General features: G+C 37.9%; 1 protein-coding gene across 1 annotated transcript in view; it reads left to right on the top strand.

Moving 5' to 3' along the window:
• Positions 1-24,725, top strand: part of wdr11 (WD repeat domain 11) — a 115,602-nt gene extending 90,877 nt beyond the window's left edge. Inside the window, exons 17-29 of the mRNA XM_056470448.1 lie at positions 1,393-1,499; positions 3,576-3,690; positions 5,697-5,868; positions 6,309-6,417; positions 8,980-9,042; positions 10,688-10,753; positions 13,418-13,583; positions 16,476-16,571; positions 18,258-18,423; positions 20,971-21,068; positions 23,701-23,846; positions 23,973-24,055; positions 24,257-24,725. Of these exons, the coding sequence (XP_056326423.1) occupies positions 1,393-1,499; positions 3,576-3,690; positions 5,697-5,868; positions 6,309-6,417; positions 8,980-9,042; positions 10,688-10,753; positions 13,418-13,583; positions 16,476-16,571; positions 18,258-18,423; positions 20,971-21,068; positions 23,701-23,846; positions 23,973-24,055; positions 24,257-24,453 (1,584 nt within the window). The 3' untranslated portion in view covers positions 24,454-24,725. The remainder of the gene's footprint in view (positions 1-1,392; positions 1,500-3,575; positions 3,691-5,696; positions 5,869-6,308; positions 6,418-8,979; positions 9,043-10,687; positions 10,754-13,417; positions 13,584-16,475; positions 16,572-18,257; positions 18,424-20,970; positions 21,069-23,700; positions 23,847-23,972; positions 24,056-24,256) is intronic.
• Positions 24,726-24,936: the final 211 nt, after the last annotated feature.

The following is a 24,936-nucleotide window of genomic DNA, read 5'->3' as shown; positions in this document are numbered from 1 at the left end:
AAAAGCGGTTTTACAATTGTTTTAAATTATCAAAATGAATAGCCCCCTTAACTTTTTTCTTGAATAGCTACAAAACAAACCACTCTTGCCCAATGACTTGCCTAATTAGCCTAAAATGGCACTTTAAGCAGAGTTCCATCTGAATAGTGTTTAATACTGCACTCACTGGTCCCTTTATTAGGTACACTTTACTAGTACAGGGTTGGACCCCCTTTTGCCCTCAGAACTGCCTTAATCATTCGTGGCTTAGATTCAACAAGCTACTGGAAATATTCCTCAGAGATTTTGCTCCATATTGACATGATAGCATCACGCAGTTGCTGCAGATTTGTTGGCTGCACATTCATGATGCCAATCTCCCGTTCCACCACATCCCAAAGGTGCTCTATTGGATTGAGCTCTGGTGACTGTGGAGGCCATTTGAGTACAGTGAACTCATTGTCATGTTCAAGAAACCTGTCTGAGATGATTCACGCTTTATGACATGGTGCGTTATCCTGCTGGAAGTAGCCATCAGAAGATGGGTACACTGTGGTCATAAAGGGATGGATATGGTCAGCATTAATACTCAGGTAGTCTGTGGCGCTGACACAAACCATTCTCTGTAAACCCTAGAGATGGTTGTGTGTGAAAATCCCAGTAGATCAGCAGTTTCTGAAATACTCAGACCAGCCCGTCTGGCACCAACAACCATGCCACGTCCACTTAAATCCCCTTTCTTCCTCATTCTGATGGTCGCTTTAAACTGCAGCGGATCGTCTTGATCATATCTACATGCTTATATGCATTGAGTTGAATTTCTGCAATGTGATTGGCTGGTTCCTTCCATCTTTTTTTTCTTCCCTTCTCTTTCTCCCTTCCTTTCCCAGAATTAATAATTGTGTGACTCTTTTAAATAGTGGTTAAAAAACAATAATAATAAAATATAAATATTGGTCGTTTTTTTATCTCAGGGTGGGGGGCTCATTAATAAACAATAGGTGCGATATCTTGCTTATTAATTTTATCAGAATAAAAATGGCCAGGAAATTATATAGTGAAGAAATTGAGACTCCCTCTTGATAATTCAGAATATCAACAAACCGTTTTGTTTTGTGAGACAACACAATGTTATCTTATAGCAGGTGAAATGCAGAAAAAGCAGGATAAAGTGGGAATTTAATTGGTTACTACTAGTTTTTTTTTGAAAACCTGTGTCTGAAACTGTTGATAAAATAAGGTCATGTCTATGAAAAAGGCTACACATTATCATTCAGAAGAGTCTGTGGGAATCTGGCATCACTAAGCTTTTGAAATGTTTCTTTAAATACGTTAATTCATATTTTAATTCAGCAGTGCAGGACAGCTCTGTTGATCGTGGCGCGTCTCATGTCTTGTTTTTTTATCTTTCAGGGCAGTATGGGAAGCATTGCCTGTATTGCATGGAAAGGAGACACTCTAGTTCTGGGAGACGTTGATGGAAACCTCAACTTTTGGGACCTAAAAGCCCGTCTTTCAAGGTGAAATTCTTTATTTTTAAAGGCTAAATGCAGCGCGTCTCCACTAAAATGCCATTTTGAAACTGAAACTACTTCAATGTCTCTTTTAAACAAAGTCAGTTCACTTGACGGCCATATTAATGGCATCATTTCAGCCATATAGCTTAAAGGGATAGTTCATTCAAAAATCAATATGTACTCACTATTACTGGCTGTTTTCTTTCTTCTGCTGAACACTAAAGAAGATACTTTGGGGAAAAATAAAAACCTGCAGGCCTAATTGGGATGACCGGGAGAATTCCAGGTGGGCCGGTCCTTTTTTTGGCCGCGAGAACCGGTGTTACTAGCTGCTTGCACTCTCAGCAGTCACACTTTTTTCATTTATTTATTTATTTTACCACAGCCTCACTCTATTATTCATTGTGTTACCGCAGCTCCGCTCTTTTTATTTATTTTCTCGCAGCCCCGTGAGCAAATATAACCTTATTGGTTGTTGCGGACGAAAGTGGAGAGGGTTGTGGAGTCGCGGAAGTGAAAGTGAACAGCGAACGGGGGAGGATGTTGGTTGAGAAGGGAGGGATCGGTAAAATGAGGTGCCGGATCAGATTTCAGGGGTTTTCAGTTTCAAATTAAGCCCTGATTTAATGGATATTACACCTGCTCAATGAAAATCTGATGATTCACTACATTAATAAATCTGACATACCTTGATCACAAATCTAAAAAGGGGAGAAAAAGATTGAGCCATCAACAGAAAGTAATACTGTGGTTAAAAGATTCTAGCAGATAACAGCGCCATTGTGGTCCAGTGGTCAGCATGTTGCGTTACGACACCACCGACCAGAGTTCGAATCTTACCTGAGCGTGGGCCAGTCTAAGATTTGAAACTCCAGGGCTGAAAAGGAGTCCCACTCTGGCCCTGAAAACCTGTAACCATTGAATTCCATAGTAGAAAAACAAATACTATGAGAGTCAATAGTTACAGGTTTACAGAATCAGAATCAGAAAGAGCTTTATTGCCAGGTATGTTCACACATACTAGGAATTTGTTTTCGTGACAGAGCTTCTACAGTGCAGCAGGATAACAGAGACAGGACAAAAAACAGATCATAAATATATTTAAAAAAATAGAAGTAAGTAGTGAGTGCAAATATACAGATTGACAAGTGTATGTACATGTTTATTACTATATACAACGTTATATGTGCAGCTGTTATGTGCAAATTGGCATGTAAAGTGTGTTGTTAAATAAGTGTATATGTGTATAAAAGTGTATAGCAAGTAGTGATGTTGGTTTCGCAATTATTATCATCAAGTGTTCATGAGATGGATTGCCTGAGGGAAGAAACTGTTTCTGTGTCGGGCTGTTCTGGTGCGCAGTGCTCTGTAGCGTCGACCAGAAGGTAAAAGTTCAAAGAGGCAGTGTGCTGGGTGTGAGGGGTCCAGAGTGATTTTTGCAGCCCTTCTGCTCGCTCTGGATAAGTACAGTTCTTGGGAAGAATGTTTTCTGCATTCTTCAAACTATCTTCTTTTGTGTTCAACAGAAGAAAGAAACTTGTAAAGGTTTGAAGCAAGTAAATGATGACAGAATTTAAATATTTGGGTGGACTATCCCTTTAAATGGGGACATTTTGAAATCTCTGCTGGCCATAATTACATTTAAATAACACATTGCAAATAAGCAACAAAATTTGGCATAATCTGTCTCACAAGTGTTTGTTAAGCTCAAAAGATGTTAAATGCTGATGTTAAATGATGACATGCTTGTATCCGAGCTTATATTTTATTTTATTTACTAGTTTGCGAAAAAAAAAAAATAGTATTCAGCTTAAAGTGCAATTTAAAGGCTTAACTGGGTTAATTAGGTTAACCAGGTAAGTTATTGGACAACAGTTTTTTGTTCTGTAGCCAATTGGAAACATATATATAATTTATAATGGGGCTAATAATATTAACCATAGCAGATTTGACTCTTTTATTTATTATTTTTATTCCATCCAAAGTAAAAATCTAGAAAAGAAAAATGTAGAAGTCCATCACACACTGGAGCTGTTTTCAGTGTGTTGTTAACATGTCGCACTTATTTCTGTTGTTCAGAGGTGTTCCTACACACCGCGGCTGGGTGAAGAAGATCCGCTTTGCTCCTGGAAAAGGCAACCAGAAACTCTTGGTGATGTACACAGATGGAGCTGAAGTCTGGGACACTAAAGAGGTGTGTGTTTACGAAAGCATCACTACTGCTTTAAAGATGTTTGTGAAAACAAAGTCACCCAAAGTCATCAGAAACATGAGTAAACGCCACACACACACGTACATATATATGCCAAGCACAGACACAGAACCCAGACGTGCGTTCAAGAGCAACTGTAACTCACTCTCCCTCCGTATGAACCAGACACTTTCTTATTAACACTACATGTTTCTGGAAAACCATCTTGCAATTCTGAATGCGCTTCACACTAGATGTTAAAGTGTAAAAACAAACAGATGGTGGCTTGAGAGAGCTTGTTGGAAGTAGTTTGTTTCGTATGAAATAGTTTGAAGACAGATAGACAGACAGACGGACAGACAGACAGACAGACAGACAGACTGGTAGATAGATAGACAAACAAACAGACAGACAGACAGACAGGTAGATAGATAGACAGACAGACAGTCAGACAGGTAGGTAGGTAGACAGACAGAAAGACAGGTACATAGATAGACAAACAGACAGACAGGTAGATAGATAGATAGATAGATAGATAGATAGATAGATAGATAGATAGATAGATAGATAGATAGATAGATAGACAGATAGACAGATAGACAGATAGATAGATAGATAGATAGATAGATAGATAGATAGATAGACAGACAGACAGACAGACAGATAGACAGATAGACAGATAGATAGATAGATAGATAGATAGATAGATATTTGGCTAGCATGTTCTAATATAAATTAGCATGTTTAAAGTATGAATTACCATGTTATTAGCATGTTTCCAGTATAAATTAGTTTGATTCTAGTATGAATTAGCATGATGTTAGCATGACTCTACAGAAGTATGAATTAACATTTTGTTAGCATGATTTTTAGCATGTTGTCATAGTATCTCGCAGCTGTCTGATGAAGTGTTTCTAACCTCACTTGGATGGATGGATGATGAATAGATAGATAGATGGATGGATGGATAGATAGATCCAACAGTAGTATAAGTTAGTATGTTGTTAGCTTGTTTCTAGTATGATTTAGCATGATGTTAGCATCATTTTGGTATGAATTAGCATCTTGCAAGCATGTTTCACGTTGTTGGCATGCTTCTAGTATAAATTAGCATGTTGTCATAGTCCCTCGCAACTGTCTGATGATTTGAAGTGCTTTTAACCTTTGGATGGATGGATGGATAGATTAGTGTGTTTTTATTATGAATTAGCATGTCGTCAACATTTGCTTTATCCAGGTGCAAAAATACAGATAGATAGAATTAGGTTAATAGCATAAATTAGCATTTTAAGCTTGCAGCTAGCATGATTTACTTTGAAAAAGCATTGTTAGCATGATTTTAGTATGAATTAGCATGTTGTTAGCATGATTTTACAGTAGAATAAATTAGCATGTTGTTTGCGTGTTTCTGTTATGAATTAGCATGTCGTCAGCATGATTCTAGTATGAATTATTTTGCTAGTATGATTCTACAGTAGATTGCATGTTGTCAGCGTAAGTCTGCAGTATGAATTAGCATGTTGTTATAGTATTTTTTGCATACTGCAACTGATGATTTGAGGTGCTTCTTTTAACCTCACTTGTAAGTGGCTTTGGATAAAAAGCAGTGGGCGTGGCTTGTTTTTTTTATACTGCGAGCTGATTGGATGTAGTAAAGTAGGCGTTTCATTCAGAAGGTAGGGAAAAGGGTTTGTGGAGAGTTAATACAACCTTACAGACTCCTCCTGCTCACCATTTCTGTTTGTTATCAAAACTGACAGCTGGAGGGGCGTGGTTAAGTATGTTAGCCACGCCCACTACCTCAAACAGACCTAATCCGAGAATTTAACTGAAATCAAACAGGAAGTGCATTTTCAGATTTTAATTTGAGATTACAAGGGCAAGTTTTTTATGGCATGCACAGATTAATTATTCAGCGCAAAACTAAAAATGAGAGCTAACAAAATCAATATGGTTAGTTTTGATTTCATGTGTACTTTAATGGTAATCCTGTCGTCTGCTTTGTCCAGGTGCAGATGGTGAGCAGCATCAGAGTGGGCCGCAACGTTAATTATCGTATCTTGGATATCGACTGGTGCACGTCTGATAAAGTGGTGCTAGCGTCAGATGACGGCTGTGTCCGAGTGCTGGAGATGGCCATGAAGTCAGCTAGTTACAGGATGGATGAGCAGGACCTGACAGGTCAGTGTCTGCTAGGGTCATCACGATACTGGAACTTGATACTGTAATTTTAAAGACATTCATTTCCCGTGAAGATTTGAGCGCGTTCTTAAACACTGCTGATTTGACATTGTGTTCACATGCTCAACAGAAATGACTGTGATTGGCTGTGAAGGTCATCAGTTCACCAAACTCACCGCTGTTTACTGAGCGCAACCACAGATACAGGGACACTGGAGCATTTTAAAGCTGCGATTCATCAGTGGATCGCTTATAAGTCAGCTTATAGACAAACTAGCTGATCGACCTGACTTTAAAACGCTCCAGTGTCCCTGTATCTGGATTGGATGTAGCTGATTGGATGTCGTAAAGTAGACATATTATTCAGAATTATCTGGAAAAGGGTTTTAAAAGAGTCAGACACCTCCTCCTCACCATTTCTGTGTGTGTGTGTGTTTCAGATCCAGTGTGGTGTCCGTATCTCCTCCTGCCACGTGCCGCACTCACCCTAAAGGCTTTCCTGCTGCTGCAGCCGTGGACGGACGCTTTCACCATGGACATCACTCAAGTGTGCGTGACGGATTCATCACATTTCTATATGTTCACAGTCCTCTGCCTATATCTCCTATTCACACTGTGGATAATATCTGAACTTTACCCTCAATTTTGTGCATTCGTGTGAAGCGGTAGGAATGATTTAAGTCTCTTTTGGTAGGGAGAAGTGCTAGATTGCCCTTTAAACAACACTATGAATATAGGAAATAACACTTTAGTATAATGACTTGTTCTCACTATTAACTAGTGGCTTATTACCTGCCTAGTATTAAGATATTGGATGTTTATTAGTGTTCATAATGTACAAATTCTGCATGATCTTATTCTACATCCCCCAACTACTACCTTGACTATTAATAAGCAGCAAATTTGCAGTTTATCGAGGCAAAAGTCACAGATAATGCTTTGATAAAAGTGAGAATTGTACCTTAAAATAAAGTGTGACCAAAAATTATAAGATAAATAGGAAATCATAATTAAAAATCTAATTATCTGTGTAAATGAGTAGCGTTTTAGTAGTTAAATCGCTGAAATTAATCCATTTATATATGAATGATTTCTTTTGGAATGATGATGATTGCCATGTTTCTTCTAAAGGTGAGACTTTAGCTTAAGGACCAATTTCTACTAGTTACTAGTGGCTTATTGCCTGCCAATTATTAAGATATTAACAGTGTATTAGTATTTATAAATACATATTCAGCATGATACTATTCTACATCCCTACCTAAACCCAACTTCCACCTTAATAACTATTAATAAGCAGCTAATTAGGAGTTTATTGAGGCAAAAGTCATAGATAATGGTTTGATAATAGCGTGAATTGTACCTTAAAGTAACCAAAATGTAGATATTGACTATTTATTAGCATTCATGAAGTACATATTCTGCATGAACTTATTATTTATCTTATTGATTTATTATACATAAGCAAATAATTGCAAGTCGGTTAGCACGGTGGCTCAGTGGTTAGCACTGTCCCTGGTTCGAGACGCTGGTTCGAGCATTTCTGTGTGGAGTTTGCATGTTCTCCCCATGTTGGCGTGGGTTTCCTCCGGGTGCTCTGGTTTTCCCCATAGTCCAAACACATGGGGGAAATCAATTACTAAATTGGCCAGCGTGTGTCATTTTATATGTTTTATATACTTTAAGTTTTTAAACTAAAAGTATTTCCTTTCTGTTAAAAATAAATGTATTTCCAATCTGATATGTAGTGGGGGAAAAGAAAAACATGTTTACCAGACCATGGATTCGAACCGAGGTCGTGATTGATCGCCTCAAAACATGTTGTCATGCGCTTTACAACCTACACCACTCACTGTGGGCACTCTGCTGTCGGAAGTGCTCTTTGGTTTTCTTGTCTCTGTTGATCAAACGGCGATGGCGAGAAGCACTTGACTAGCTTATTCCAACGAGGTGCGCTATTTGCACTTAGCCTTACTAGACACTCCAAAATCGGCATTTTAAACAGTTAAACTATATAGTATAAGATAACACACATAGCTGCCTAAAGAGTGCCGTTTTCACACCGTTTACAGGTAGCTCACATGCTCAGTATACTGTATCAGTTCAGTATGCTCAGCATGTTACATAACTGCCCCCTGCTGGCCATGTATTTCTTGTTTTAGACCATGTTGTGCTCTAACGCACTGTACTATGGAAGTGTGCGATTTCTCTTTAAATCACTCGCACGTTCTCAGTAGCCATATCTGTAAGTGTGTGTGTGTGTGGGTGTTTCCCAGTACTGGGTTGCAGGTTGAAGGGCATCTGCTGTGTAAAACCTATGCCGGATGGGTGTTTCCCAGTCCTGGGTTGCAGCTTGAAGGGCATCCACTGTGTAAAACATATGCTAGAATAGCTGGCGTTTCATTTTACTGTGATAAATAAGGGACTAAAGGAAAATGAATGAATGAAAGTTTCAGCCATTATTAGAAAAAAACGAAAGGCAAAACATTGGTCACATTAGTCTGGTGATCATGGAAACCCCAGGGATTTAGCACTCCATTTAATCTCCTAAATATTGTGAAAATTGCTCCTTTTAAATGTGTGTGTAGAGTAAACCTCACCCTCCAGCCAGTCATTTCAGCATGTGGCTGTGCTTCATCTCTTTCTGTTCGCTGAGGTCTTATTTTGCGTGAAATAAGAGATCGGAAATGATTATGTTCTTGTTTTGAAGCACAAGAGGCATCATTTTCTTTTGTGGTTTCCTAATTCAAGCATCGAAGAGTTTACGATAAAGGCCAAATCCAAAAGTTCACAAACATGCATGCTCATTATTTTAATTTAATCATCATCTCTCTCAGTCCCTTCAAGAAAACATCAATAATTATTAAATGGTTTGATTGTGAAACATTTTGATCCAAGTCATGGTTCGGTTCATCTAATTCTCTTTTTTAGAGGGGATTACGTGTAATTAGGTAGGCAGGTAATATATGGACTTATCGCACAACATGTGGTAAAAAACAGGTATTGTGACAGGCCTATAAACAGGTCTTTACTCTAAAAAAAGTGAACAGGAGTTTAATTTTAGATTAAAGATGAGCTCTTGTGACTTTAGTTCTGTGTTTCTATTATTAGAGACTACAAAGAGAAAGATGAAATCAAGGGACTGATCCAGGAACAGCTCAACTCTCTCTCCAAGTACGTACATTCAATTTAAGTTGATTTGTATAGGGCTTTTTCACAATAATTATTGTCTCAAAGCAGCTTTACAAAAGGTGCACAATACTGCGTTATAATCAAAATCAGGATTAGTTACCTTGGCTTTATTATTTACTAAAAAATTTTACTGATTAACTAGTAACTAATAGCTTTGAACAGTTAAAGTTATTATACACTTTATTAGGTACACCTGTCCAACTGCTCGTTAATGCAATTTCTAATCAGCCAATCACATGGCAGCAACTCAATGCATTTAGGCTTGTAGATATAGTTAAGACGATCTGCTGCAGTTCAAAGCGAGCATCAGAATGGAGAAGAAAGGGGATTTAAGTGAACGTGGCATGGTTGTTGGTGCCAGACGGGCTGGTCTGAGTATTTCAGAAACTGCTGATCTACTGGGATTTTCATGCACAACCATCTCTAGGATTTACAGAGAATGGTCTGACAAAGAGAAAATATCCAGTGAGCGGCAGTTCTGTTGGCGCAAATGCCTTGTTGATGTCAGAGGAGAATGGCCAGACTGGTTCCAGCTGATAGAAAGGCAACAGTAACTCAAATAACCACTTGTTACAACCGAGGTCTGCAGAAGAGCATCTCTGAACACACAACACGTCCAACCTTGAGGCGGATGGGCTACAGCAGCAGAAGACCACACCGGGTGCCACTCCTGTCAGCTAAGAACAGGAAACTGAGGCTACAATTCACACAGGCTCACCAAAACTGGACAATAGAAGATTGGAGAAACGTTGCCTGGTCTGATGAGTCTCCATTTCTGCTGCCACATTCAGATGCTCGGCTCAGAATTTGGCATCAACAACATGAAAACATGGATCCATCCTGCCTTAGGCTTGTGGTGATGGTGTAATGGTGTGGGGGATATTTTCTTGGCACACTTTGGGTCCATTAGTACCAATTGAGCATCGTGTCAATGCCACAGCCTACCTGAGTATTGTTGCATGTCCATCCCTTTATGACCACTGTGTCTCCATCTTCTGATGGCTACTTCCAGCAGGATAACGCACCATGTCATAAAGCGTGAATCATCTCAAACTGGTTTCTTGAACATGACAATGAGTTCACTGTACTCAAATGGCCTCCACAGTCACCAGAGCTCAATCCAATAAAGCACCTTTGGGATGTGGTGGAACAGGAGATTGGCATCATGGATGTGCAGCCGACAAATCTGCAGCAACTGCGTGATGCTATCATGTCAATATGGAGCAAAATCTCTGAGGAATATTTCCAGTAGCTTGTTGAATCTAAGCCACGAATGATTAAGGCAGTTCTGTAGACAAAACGGGTCCAACCCGGTACTAGTAAGGTGTACCTAATAAAGTGGCCAGTGAGTGTACAGTATATAAGCATAGTTAACCCGCAGTTATATAGTAAATAGGTGTACATATAGTAAATACACGTCCATTTTGTAATGCAAGAATGGCAATTTCTTTCCCTCTAAAGCACCTCTAAATAAACGCAGGCACACAATTATTCTCGCTCTGCTTTATGTGAAGAGCTTCTTAAAAGTGCACGCTGCCCTCTCTCATGTAATGATTTCATTCATTTTGCATATGAGTAGCAAGTTTTTTCCCCTGAGCGTGCTAAAAAATATTTTCCTCCCACCTAGTGACATCAAAAGTGTCCTGCAGGATCCTAATCTGAGCCTGCTGCAGCGCTGCCTCCTTGTGTCTCGGTAAGTCTCTGTTTAGATCAGAAAGCATTACAGTTTAAAACACTATCACACAGGCTCTTAAACAGTCTTAAAGGGAACCTATCATGCAAGAATAATTTTTATAAGGGGTTTAAACACAGTTGTGTAGCAATATACTATTAATATAACCAGCTCCTAATGGTAAAAATGATTTAATTAAAAAATGTTTAATCAGACTTGGTAAAAACCGTCTGCAGAAACACTTTGATTGACATTCTCCCTTTGTACATGTCATCAGAGGGGGAAAGCCCCGCCCACCAGTGATCATCTCTCCCTCATTAGCATAGACAGCCCTGAGTGAGAAGCAGCCGTCCGCTAGTAGAGCCGTCTGTAGCTCCACCCTCATCTGAAAAGAGCACAATCTCATTTGAATGTAAAGGGACAGTCACCCAAATGGCACAATTAGGATCAAAGAGTAAAAGGGTCAGTTTAACTATTATTATCTTCACCTTTTGGTCTATTATGAACTTAGAATGATAGAATTACCCTCTAACTGAGGATACATGTGCTGGTGAAGATTAAAGACTCAGATAAGAGGTTTGCACCATAGACTGTAAAATATATGGATGGAGTATCCGTGACGTCACCCATAGGTTTCTGAACACTGCAAAAGAAGCTACAAGTAGGCGCGGACAACCGTCGCCATATTGTTGCGCGTCATCGCACCCACGGCGGGATACCAAACAAGGGCAAAGAGGCGGAGAGTGAGCAGAGCTACAGACACCTGCTGGCACTTTGCTTAGACCTGGCAGACAGACTTTACTTTGGGAGAAACGCTTGATACTTTATTACCTGCAACTCGTTTGTGTTCTGACCACATGTGCTTGGCTGTACACTATATCAATAAAGTCTTTAGACATTTAAAAACACTGTAGTAACACATTGAGCCACTAAACATTGTTCTTATGACGTTTTTCTACAGGAGGAAAACGCGAATTACTTCCAAACACTTCAGATATAGTGTGTGTTAGTAAATGCAAGACTATTGATAAACTCCAGCATAACACTGTATGATAATGTTTCAGATGACTGTTCTAGAGCCTACAGCTAATCAATCTGTCACATTCTGGGGTGCTTTACAGGTCTAAAGAAAAATATTAATGATAAATGATCTTAAATAAAACAAATACATTTATAGAGATGATAAATAAGTATATAACTTTACTCACATGGGAAACGAGGCCACATGAATGGTTTGTGAGCACAATTAAGTGCACACAGCATTCCATATCATCTGATAATTGTAAGAAATAAGTCCAAAAGGCAGCTGACTGTGTAAAGCCACATAAAACAACACAAAAATACGATGAATATGCCGAGATCAGTGGCTAATCTGCCGGATTCAGCTAAGGTGAAGTGACGGCGACCAGCAAGACCTAGCTGTCACTCAAGTGGCCACGCCCTTAATTATGCAAACTTAATATAACCTAATATAAAGGAAATGGATGAGTTATAAAAAAATTCACCCCCCTCACAGTTGTCATGGAGGGTAATATTAGCTATATGAACCAAAATCGTTCTGTGTACCAGGCTGTAAACACCTTTTTTTCTGCTGTAAAGTTGGCCATTCTAACAGTGGGCTCAATTGAAATTTGCTCTATTATGGAGCCAGGACTAGCGGGATTTTGATGAATTACAGTTTCAGTTACTTCCGTATTGGCTTCCTGAGGGAGAGCGGGAGGTTGCCGCTTGGTTTGCACTGACTGTAGGCTATATTTTGTGCTGTTTTTTAACCTAAATAAGGACTAAATGTCTGTTATGTGTAGTTTTTCTGTAATAGGTAACATATCGGAGACTGTAAGGGTCTGTGTGTGTTCATATATGCTGCATTTATTTATTTATTTAATATAATTGCAGATGTTACAGTAGGCTATTTAGTTATAATCAAATCCTGTTCATAGAAAAGTTAGTAATGAACATTTATGTGTGTAAAGCATCTGTTTTGTGAGAAGTGCTTCTCATATGATAAGTGAAAAGGGATACGGTACCAAAAGGGTACCCTTGGTAGTGGAAACGCAAGCCTGATAAAGGTGACCTGTACTGACCCGAACCGTACCATACCAGTCAGTGGAAACGAGCCATTATGCCTCCATTTTATGATGTAAAATAAGTCTCTGATGTCTCTAGAGTGTGTGCGTGAAGTTTCAACTCAAAGTACCACACAGATAATGATTTTAACTCTCTGAAACTGAACCTTTTAGGCTTTGATCCTAATTGTGTTGTTTTGGTGACTGTCGCTTTAAATGCAAATGAGATCTTTTCAGAAGAGGGCGGAGCTACAAATGCCTTTGTGTCAGCATAGTGGCACATTTAAACACAAGACTAACGTCATATGCTAATGAGGGAGAGAGGGTCACTAGTGGGCGGGGCTTTCTCCCTCTGATGACACGTAAAAGAGAGAGAATGTCAATCAAAGTGTTTCAGCAGACTGCCTTTATCAGGTCTGATTATAAAAAATACAATTAATTCATGTTTATCATTAGAGGCTGCTTATATTTACTCAATGTTTATGTTTAAACCTCTTATAATAATGATTTTTTCATAATAGGTCTCCTTTAATGTTGGTTTGACAGTCTTTTCTGCTGAATAAACTAAGACACTCTTCTGTTGCTCCGGGGTTTCTCTCGTTCATTTATATTTTATCAGGCTGTTTGGTGATGAATCAGACCTTCAGTTCTGGACGGTGGCTTCTCATTACATCCAGGCGTTTGCTCAGAGCGCTCAGTCCAAAGAATCCGTCCCAGAAGGCCAAACGGCAGCCAGTCATCTGGACATCTGCCATGATATCCTCTGCGAAAGCTCCTTCTTCCAGGTTTGAGAGACTCACACATGAACATTTACTGAAAGGAGAAGAACCACCAAAATGTCAATATTGCAACAGAAACCAAACTGTTGAACATATTCTTGTGGAGTGCCCCATTTTTAATGTTATCAGACAACAGTTTTTATCCGGACAGACTTTAAATGAAATATTTTTAAATGAGAATCCATCTAAAATTGTACAATTTTCATAAAAAAAAAACTGTTTTAGATTTTTATCTCATATATTATCATTATTATTTATGTATTTTACCTTGTATATTATTTATTGCTGTTGATTACTTTTAATTGTTAGAATATTTTTATAATAATAGAAAATTGGTATTTATAAAACATGGTAAAATTGATCTATTTTTATTTTTTGCCGTGACATAGCCATAGAAGCTGAAATGGCAATAAAATTAAAACTCTCTCTCTCTCTCTCCAGGTTTGAGCTTAAGACACTTCGTCTTAAAGTCAGAATTATTCGCCCTCCTGTGAATTGTTTTTCTTATTTAAATGTTTCCCAAATGATGTTGAACAGATTCAGGAATTTTTCACAGTATTTCCTATAATATTTTTTCTTCTGAAAAAAGTCTTATTTGTTTTATTTCAGCTAGAATAAAAGTAGTTTAAAAATTTATTAAAGCCCATTTAAGGTCAATATTTTAGCCCCCTTAAGCAATATTTGTTTTGGATTGTCTACAGAACAAACCATCATTATACAATAACTTGCCTAATTACCCTAACCTGCCTAATTAACCTAGTTAAGCCTTTAAATGTCACTTTAAGCTGAAGACTAGTATCTTGAAGAATATCTAGTCTAATATTATTTACTGTCATCATGACAAAGAGAAAATAAATCAGTTATTAGAAATGAGTTATTAAAACTATTATGTTTAGAAATGTGTTGAATAAAATCTTCTCTCCGTTAAACAAAACTGGAGGAAAAAAATATACCGGAGGGCTAATAATTCTGACTTCAACTGTACTTGACTTGGATGGTAAAATGTAAATCCTTTTTCAACCTGAGCCCTAGACTCTTATTTAACTTAAAGGGACAGTTCACCCCAAAATAAAATGCACTCCCTATTTAATCAGCCTTATGAGGTTATAAACCTTTATGAGTTTCTTTCTTCTGTTGAAAACTAAATAAGATATTTTGAAGAATGTTGTTTGAAAACTGTAACCATTGACTTTTATTGAAGGGGAAACAAATACTATGGAAGTCAATGGCTACAGGTTTTCACCATTATTAAAAATATCTTCTTTTGTGATCAACAGAACTGGGTACTCGTTCACCATCACCATGACATGAGGAATTGGTACTCTGTATCGGCTGCAAAAATCCTGATCAGAGCATCCCTAATGTTCACGCTTTATTTTAATGTACAATCCACACCATTGACAAACCATTAATTAAGACTTTGAGCTCAATAAACTACTAATTAGCTGCTTATTAATAGTTAATAAGGTAATAGTTGGGTTTTGGTAGGATTAGGGATATTAAAATAAATCATACTGTATAATTGCTAATAAACAGTTCATATCGTCATAATAGGCAGGTAATAAGCCGGTAGTAAATGCTGTGAATTGTTACTTGAACTAAAGTGTTACCATAAATATAATTAAAATACAATTACGTTAGAATGAATGAAGACGAAGCACATTTAACTGGCAGGAAGAACAATAGATCCACATCTTGCGTTCTGAAAGGAACGCTCTGGCGCCATCTAGCAGTCAGAAAAACTATGACAGCTCAAATGTCTTTCTACAGTAAATGTGTGATTTAAAAGAGTAAAGAATAATAAATGTAGTTCTCTCTTAAGCTCAAGTAAATGTATGAAATTGCATCAGTAATAAACAATAATAATGGTCAGTTTTTAAAGGGATCGTTCACCCAAAAATAAAACAAATCCTGATCATTTACTCTACATTGCGATTTTTCTTTATGATTTCCTTCAGTGATCAGCTATAAGCCGCCTGTCCTCTACCTCAGGGTACCTTCTCAATCTCGGTCCTGGAGGTCCGGTGTCCTGCTGATTTTAGCTCCAACCCCAATCAGACACAGCTGGGCTAGCTAATCAAGCTCTTACTAGGCTTTCTAGAAACATGCCTTGCAGGTGAGGCAAGTTGGAGCTAAAATCTGCCCTCCAGGACTGAGTTTGAGAAGCCGTGCTCTACCTGATTGGTCTGCATCTGCTTTTCTTTCCTAATTTAAATAGAGAGACGACTCTGACCTCATTTGTTCGCTGTCTGTCACAGGCTGTGATTGATTTGTCTTGCTGCCGATTGAGAGGAAATCCGGATAGGAAAAGAGCACGACCACATCAACGTGCACATATTACTGCTTAAAGTTCACATGAACTGGAGGCTGTGACCTTTATTTATTTATTTTTTTGGTATTGTGATGCAGTTTCTAGAGAAACTGACAATTACATGAGAAAACAGTGGGCGTGGCTTGTTTTTTGTCTACTGCGAGCTGATTGGATGTAGTAAAGTAGGCATTTCATTAAGAAGGAGAGGTTTTGAGGAGAGTTATTACAACCCAACAGACTCCTCCTCCTCCTCCTCACCATTTCTATCTGTTGTCAAAACTGACAGCTGGATGGGGCGTGGTTAAGTATGTTAGCCACGCCCAATACCTCAGACAGACCTAATCTGAGAATTGAACTAAAAACAAACAATTACAAATGCAAACTATTTCTTTTTTCTTAATGACATGCACAGATGACTTGTTCACCACGAAACTAGCAATGTGAGCGAACAATCAATATGGTTAATCTTGATTTCATGAGTACTTTAAAGGAACACTTCACCCAAAAGTGACAATTGACAAATATCCGATCAAAGGAACAAACAATCTGGACTGGGTCACTTGAGTTGTTTTGTGTCTGTGTTTTAGGGCTTTCAGCTGGAGCGTGTTCGTCTGCAGGAAGTGAAGCGGTCCAGCTATGAACACACCAAAAAGTGTGCAGACCAGCTCCTTCTGCTGGGACAGGTGAGAAACTGCACACTTCTGTTGAGTCAGTATAATAATGCAGTTAAACTAGCATACAGTTACTGTGATTTTACCATGGTTGGTAGGTAAAGATGCAACGAAGACCCGTCAGCCGGTTAAATGTTATTTGTTAAAACTCTCCAGCTGGATCTAGACTGATCAACCCTGCCAACCCCTTATAATAATAATAATAATATATAACAGTTTGTAACCATTTATATATTATAAATATTATTATAATTTGAACATTGAGATTGCTGTATACATGTAGGCATCTGTTTATTTAATTGTGATTTTTATCGCCACTCACTGTTTTGATGTATTTAAGTGTGTACCTAATTACCCTAACTTTACCCTAATTAACCTGATTAGGCCTTGAAATGTCACTTTAAGCTGAATACTAGTATCCTGAAGAATATCTAGTCTACTGTTATGTGCTGTCATCATGGCAAAGATAAAAGAAATCAGTTATTAGAAATGAGTTATTAAATATATTGGGCTCTATTCTGACGATCCATGCGCAAAGTCCAAAGCGTTGGGCGCAAATGCATTAAGGGCATGTCTGAATCCACTTTTGCTGTTTTAAGGACGGAAAAATCCACTTTGCGCCGTGGTGCATGGTCTAACATGGTTGAGCTTATTCTCCTAATGAGTTAAAGGTGTGTTTTGAGAATAAACCAATCAGAGTCTCATCTCCTATTCACTTTAAGAGCCAGTTACGCCGCACCATAGCGCATTTACTATTTACATGGCGGACTTTGTAAGTGGAAAACCTGAACGCTTCACTAGAGAGAAAACAGTTAAACAGAGCATCTGCAGCACGAGAATGAGAGATAAGCCTCCTCATTGTTTACTTTCTCTTTCACTCTCGAGGATAGGCAAACGTGTTGTACCCACAGATATTTATTAGCCTATACATAATTAATTTAGTTTGGTAAGCGCAAAGATTTGTTTCAAAACTATTTCTAAATTCAGTTCTAATTTCCAGCAAACTAATAAATGAACAATAATAACGAAGTGTGGTCAAACAACTGAGTCTTAAACATAGTCTAAAACCTGTCAGGTGGGCAAATTAAAGCTTGTTTTTTATAAGACAAATATAAATATGCATATAATGAATAATACTGCTAATAATGATAACATTAGACAAAAGCAAATTGTTATGAATAAACTAAAAAAGCCACCTGAGTATGGTTTTTATATTTATGATATAAAGATATTTGCGTGTTGCTGTACATCCTGTGTGTATTAAGCAATGTGTCAGCAAGACGCACAACTAATGCGGTTTGCGTTGGACTTTAGACCTGCTTTGATCTGGTCTATTGTACCGTCAAAATAGCAACATGCCAGCAATGCGCCTCAACACACCCCCCTTTTTTTTTAGCTCAGAACGCCTATGGGCGCACATATGAGCGCAAATGCATTTGCTATTTAAACAGCGTGATGCAAAACGTCAAAACGACTCTTGCGCCAAGCTGAAACTAGCAAACAACAATTGCGTTGCGCCCTGCGCCGCATTGCACCGGGTGTATGATCGGGCGAATTATGTTTAGAAATGTGTTAAAAAAAATCTTCCCTCCGTTAATCAGAAATAGGGGGGAAAATATACAGGGAGCTAATAATTCTGACTAACTAGATGTCTGAAATCAGAACAAACATTTGTTTTGCATGTGTTTTCCTCTTCAGACGGACCGTGCGGTGCAGTTGCTTTTGGAGACGAGCGCTGATAACTCCAGCTATTACTGTGACTCTCTGAAAGCCTGTCTGGTGACCACCATCACCTCCTCCGGCCCGTCCCAGAGCACCATTAAACTGGTGGCCACAAACATGATCGCCAATGGGAAGCTGGCAGGTAGTCAACCTTGTTTTAATTCTGTCAAAACGTCATGACAACAAATGTTTTTACGTTAATTTAACTTAACTAAGTTAATCGGGTTTCAGCTACATTTTACTACAACTATAGGAAGAGTATTTTACAGTGTACAGTAAAAACAGGCTAAGATCCGGCCAAAATACGACAAATGATTCATATACAGCAGGGAAAATAAGTATTGAACACGTCATGTTTTTTCCAGGGAAAGACATTTCTAACGGAGCTGTTGGCATGGAATTGAACCAGATTTTGTTAAAAACCCAAACAATACAAAAATAAAACAAAACAAAATAAATCTGAAAAATTAGTCATGTGTAATAATGAAATGACACAAGAAACTACTGAAACGTATTTACTACTTTATATAAAAGGCTTTTTTGGTGCTGCAGCTTAAAGACGCCTCTCATATGGAGAATGAAGTTGCATGCATTGCTCAGGTGTGAGTTTCTTGATCCAAATCTTGATGGTTCTGTGGGTCTCGTCTATCAAATCTGATCTTTACTTTGTATTTTCTATTGGATTTGGGTCAGATGATTGGCTGGGCCATTCTACAGCTTGATTTTCTTTCTCTAATGCTAAGAGATTCATTGGCTGTGTTTTGGATCATTGTTTTGCTGAAATGTCCACCCTGGGTTCATCTTCATCATCCTCTTGCTAATGTAGATGTTGGACTGAAGCAGCTAATATTCATTTACACTGATGAAGGGCAGAGGGTTGCTGAAGAACTACTGAGAGATTTCAGCTGCTGTCTGGACTTTCACTGCCGAACCACACCTCCCTTTCTTCATGTGTTCAATACTTTTTCCCTGTGTCGTTTCATTTTATTAAGCTTAACTTCATTTGTAAACTAATTAATTTTTTTCTTTGGATAAAGTTTATGGATTTCTTTGGTTGTTATCAACATCCAGAGAAAAGTCAACGGCACCTTTAGAAAGATGTTTTCTAATAAAATCGGAGTTCAGTACTTTTTTCCCCACTTTAAGTACTTCATTCTCTTTTGATTTCTGATACAAGCCATATAGTAGGTTTGTGACTGGAGGAATCCAGTGTTCATTATTTGTATTCTGTGATTTGTCTCATTAATTAATGATTTTGGAAATGCAATACTGCCTGAATTTAAATCAAATCATTAAGGCTTTGTAATTTTGCTGCAAGACTGAATGTCAGAAAAAGAAAAGATAGATTGTTATTTGAAATTCATTCATTCATTCATTTTCTTTACGGCTTAGTCCCTTTATTAATCAGAGGGTCGCCACAGCGGAATGAACCACCAACTTATCCAGCACGTTTTACGCAGCGGATGCCCTTCCAGCTGCAACCCATCTCTAGGAAACATCCATACACACTCACTCACACTCATACACTATGGACAATTTAGCCTACCCAATTCACCTGTACCGCATGTCTTTGGACTGTGGGGGAAACCGGAGCACCCGAAGGAAACCCACACGAATGCAGGAAGAACATGCAAACTCCATACAGAAATGCCAACTGACCTAGCCGAGGCTCGAACCAGCGACCTTCTTGCTGTGAGGCGACAGCACTACCTATTGCACCACTGCTTCACCATTTATTTGAAATTATATTATATAATTATTAAGTTTCTGAAAACGGGTACAACCTAGTGGATTAGTGGCCGAGTACGAAGATCTAAAATGAAAATTATGGAAAAAGTGCAATAATAAGATTAAATAAAGTATTTTCATTTATATGTATTTCTGCACAAATGTTTTTGTCACTGCAAAAAAATCAATCAAACTGGACACATTCTCATGAAAGAAATAAAGTGAAGCTGCTTTGACACAATCTACATCGTAAAAGCGCTATACAAATAAAGGTGGATTGAATTGAATTGAAAATAAATCTGGACAGCCCTTTTAACCGTTGACTGAAATGTTTAAGCTTTTATTTTTTTAAATAATGTTAGATTTTAATTATGGGATTCTGTATAAACTAGAGCAATAAAAGCTAAGCATATAATAGAAATACACTTTAACCTTAATAATCTGAAAGTTATTTATATGTAACTTGTATATTATTATTATTATTATATGTGATATTGATCCGGTTATTAGTTGTTGTTTAGCGTACAATATTATTAAACAAGTAACAGAGTTGATGTTTTCCACCATTTTGTGCTTGAGCTGAAGATGCTAACCAGACACCTTGTGCCCTGCCTAAAACACATAAATGAATGAGAGGTTCACTTAAATATTGAGGTAACAAAAGTAACAAGAATTAATCTACTATTGGTGTATTCTCAACATTTTGTCCAAATGAACGAGAGAAGAATTATGACACACCTCTGTGCCTTCAAGAGATTGCCATCAGAGGAAGTGACATCATTTGGAGAAGGTCACATGTTTTTGCTCTCAGTGCTTTACAGATTGTTTTGCCTTTTTATAACTGATGTAACACTGATTAGACCAGAACGTACAAACACAGAATGTGTAATATATATATATATATATATATATATATATATGGACAGTGTGATTGATTCGCTGGTGTTTCTGTGTGTTATAGAGGGTGTGCAGTTACTCTGTCTGATTGATAAAGCGGCGGATGCGTGTCGGTATCTGCAGACGTATGGAGAATGGACACGCGCCGCCTGGCTGGCCAAGGTTCGTCCAGCACACACACACACACTTACATCTTACAGATATACACAGAAAGAATCAAAGCTCTAACTTTTATTTTCAAACCGTCTGTTAGTTATTTTATTTTCAGGATCTGAGATGAACTGCTGCTGCTGCTTTCAGTAGTACAGCAATAAATGTCATGTAAAATATTGTTTAAACTCACATTGGTTGCATTTAACGTTGAATAAAGCCCATAACTCTCTACTGCACGGTGTTATCATATGGCAACATGATCCTTATGTTAATTTCCCTGCTGCTGTTTCTTAAAGACCAACATTATTTTTTTTTGTTGGAAAGAGAAGACCTTAGAGTAGCTAATGATGTGCTTTGGTTAAGTCACATGACATGCTGTATTTTTCTGTAGCGCAATTTCTGACAGACTTATTGTGAGTAGTTGCTGAATGCAAATGTAAACGTCAATAAAAACAGGATCAAATGATGTCAGATCCACAAAGAAATCTGAAACATCACCTCCAGTATGTTATGATGACATATTCACAACAAAAAACTTTTTTAATCAAATTAGTTTAGTGTAAATCGATCGAATGCGTGTGTTACCAAATGGCAACACTGTGCAATAGTGGAACGTGCAATATTGTAATGGGTTAGCTAGCTAGCTAGCAAGGTCAACTGTGAACTTTTAAGTTCTAACAATAACAACATGAATGCTAGTATTATAATGGTGATTAGTTGTATGTTAATGTCATTAGCATTCTGGATAAAATCTAGTTTTAATGCCAATACTACTTTTGAATAGATATGAATACAGGGAGCAGTGTATTAGCGAGCACCACCATGTTCGATGGTAAGTAAAAGAAGAACAGGACAGAACTGGCTCTTCCTGCAGATGAAAGTGAGGATGAGATGGGTTTTAGTGAGCATGAGAATGATGCAGACTGGAAATTTGATAGAGACAGTTCAGATAAGTAAGCTCAGAGGCAGATAAGACAGGCGTAGTATAATACACATAAAAATTGTTAGCTAGTAGCTACATTATTCTGATGCATCTGGATATACTAGACTTGTTATTTATTTGTTATAATATTTACCGGAGAAAATATTTATATTTACTGTGTGTTGTATACATGATAATACAATATTAGGTTTGTTTTTAATAATATTCAGCAAAAAACATTGGAATGAATGAAAGCTGTTGGAGTATGAGTTGTTGGAAAGTGTGTATAAGGTGTCGTTTATAAGTTCTGTGTTAAAGCTTATAATACTGCAACACCAATTAAATCATTTCTAACAACAAAATTATTAATTATAAGGACAGTTTTACATTTCTCAGATCCACTGTTGGACTTTGTTGCCATATGGCAACATATCATAAAGCAGTGTTTCCCAACCCTGTTCCTGAAGGCACACCAACAGTACACATTTTCAACCTCTCCCTAATCAAACACACCTGAATCAACTCATCATAACATCAGAAGAGACTCCAACACCTGAAGTTAATGGGTCAGATAAGGGAGACATCCAAAATATGTACTGTTGGTGTGCCTCCAGGAACAGGGTTGAGAAACACTGTCATAAAGTACCTTAAACAAATTATTTTTCTCCAAATTCCAATTTTTTTTTACAGCACATCAAGTTCAGCCATTTTAAGAAAAGAGAAACATATATATTAATAGATCTATTATACAAATATATATTTAAATAGATTTATCATAATGCACCTGTATGTACCTGAGGTGGTCATAGTCATAATAGTATATGCTGTTGTTTTGCCGTGATGTCACAGAAATAGAAAGCATTTCTAAAATAGACATTTGTCATGTCACCATCAGCAGATGGGGACAAAAGATCCTTTTAATATGGAAAAGATAGCTTTTTTTGCATGTCGCGGTGCTGTGACGCGTGTTGTTTGGACCCAGTGTGACAACAGAAAACTAAGACAGGGTGTACTGCAGCCAAAGTAGTAAGCGGCTGCAGTCAAGGTCAAGTTTGATTAAATCATCCAGATTATTTGTATATTTGGATTAAAAAAAAAAATCAATAGTTGGCACCAGAGTATCAATAATGTATCGCAGCCAAAAATTTCACGATAAATCGTCATATCGATATTTTGTCCCACTGCTATGAGTATTATTTTGCAGAATAAAAAAGGCTGAAAATTTCTCTCTCTCTCTCTCTCTCTCTCTCTCTCTCTCTCTCTCTCTCTCTCTCTCTCTCTCTCTCTCTCTCTCTCTCTCTCTCTCTCTCTCTCTCTCTCTCTCTCTCTCTCTCTCTCTCTAACAAAACACTGAACATAAATATAGATAAAAGAAAAATAAGTAATAATAAACAAACACATTTAGATATATCGTTATATTATAAATATCTGTTGTCACAATAAACAAGTTCATTAAAAAGATTAATAAAACTATATAATAATAAATAATAAGGACAGAGAGCTTTATTAAGGGATAAGGGGGTTCAGCCTTTTTCTCTCATATGGTGGCATGAGGACACGTACTGTTCTGCTAGGTGGAGACACTTTTCATTTTCTCCCAAAATATAATAGAGTTTCTCCATATTTATGGCTTGCTGGAAATGTGGTAGAATTAGAGATATTTGTGTGAAGTAAGCATCTCTCTCTCTCTCTCTCTCTCTGTCTCTCTGTGTGTGTCAGGTGCGTCTGAATGCAGCGGAGGGTTCAGATGTGCTGAAGCGCTGGGCAGAGCATCTGTGTTCTCCTCAGGTCAATCAGAAGTCAAAGGCCATCCTGGTGCTGCTCTCACTGGGCTGCTTTCAGAAAGTGGGCGAGATGCTCCACAGGTTTGCATTACTTTCATTTATTTAACGTCTCAAAATTCCTATTACTGTAAAACCACACTGTACATTGGCATTTGAATGTGTGATGAAGATCACAACGCTCTGATGTGTCTTTGATTCTCCCGACAGCATGAGATATTTCGACCGCGCCGCGCTCTTTATCGAAGCCTGCTTGAAATATGGAGTGATGGAGACCAACGATGACATTAATATCCTTTTCATGCACCTTCCAGAATTTTACATGCATACAGGGATCTTTTGAAATTAAAATGCTTTTTTATAGCGATATATATTGATATTTTTCTAATGTTGAAATATTTTAAGACCCTATTTGTACACCCTGCAGTAACCCCCTTAATTTCTTACCCTATCATATCAGTGTCAGTCTTCCTTGACCACAGCGTCTCCACATAAGCTGGTTGGCGCTGCTTTTGTGGACTACGCCAAGCTGCTTCGCTCCATCGGACTGAATCAGGGCGCTGCTCACTGGGCGTCCCGAGCCGGAGAGGCTGGAAAGCAGCTTTTGGAGGATCTTTCTCAAACTGAGGGAACGGGCACCGAATCCAGCCCAGCCGACGACACGGACAACAACCTGGTGAATATTGAATGACCTGTCCAGAGGGAAAGACAAGTGAAGGATTTCAAAAGTAAATAAAAAGATGCACAGTATCTCCAAAACATACCCTCAAGCATGTAAGTCAGCAATACACTTCAACTCATAGAGTATCTGTCTGGTTATTATTTGTCTGGTTTTCATAGTAGTCTAAGTGTGTGAGATGTGTCTGAAAACATTCCTCAAAAACCCAATGGATACTAAACCCGTTCTTGTGCTTATCAGCCAAATGCATTCTCATGATGAATTAGGATGTAACCAAAAGAATTGTAATTGATTAGAAAAAAAAAACATATTTTCAACCCATGTTCAACCCATTATATTGGGTTACACATGTATGACACTAAATCTGAAGAGAGACCGAATGTTGATGAATCTCGTGTTGATTCACTCCAAAAAAATAACACTGAGAAATGAAGTCTTTCATAAGAAAATGATCATTTAAACCAGTGATTGACGTGTTTTGATAGTGAAGATTAA

This window comes from Danio aesculapii, chromosome 13, assembly GCF_903798145.1.
Source record: "Danio aesculapii chromosome 13, fDanAes4.1, whole genome shotgun sequence".
NCBI lineage: Eukaryota > Metazoa > Chordata > Actinopteri > Cypriniformes > Danionidae > Danio > Danio aesculapii.
Note: the sequence above shows the minus strand (reverse complement) of the source record. Positions and strands in the feature narration are given on the sequence as shown.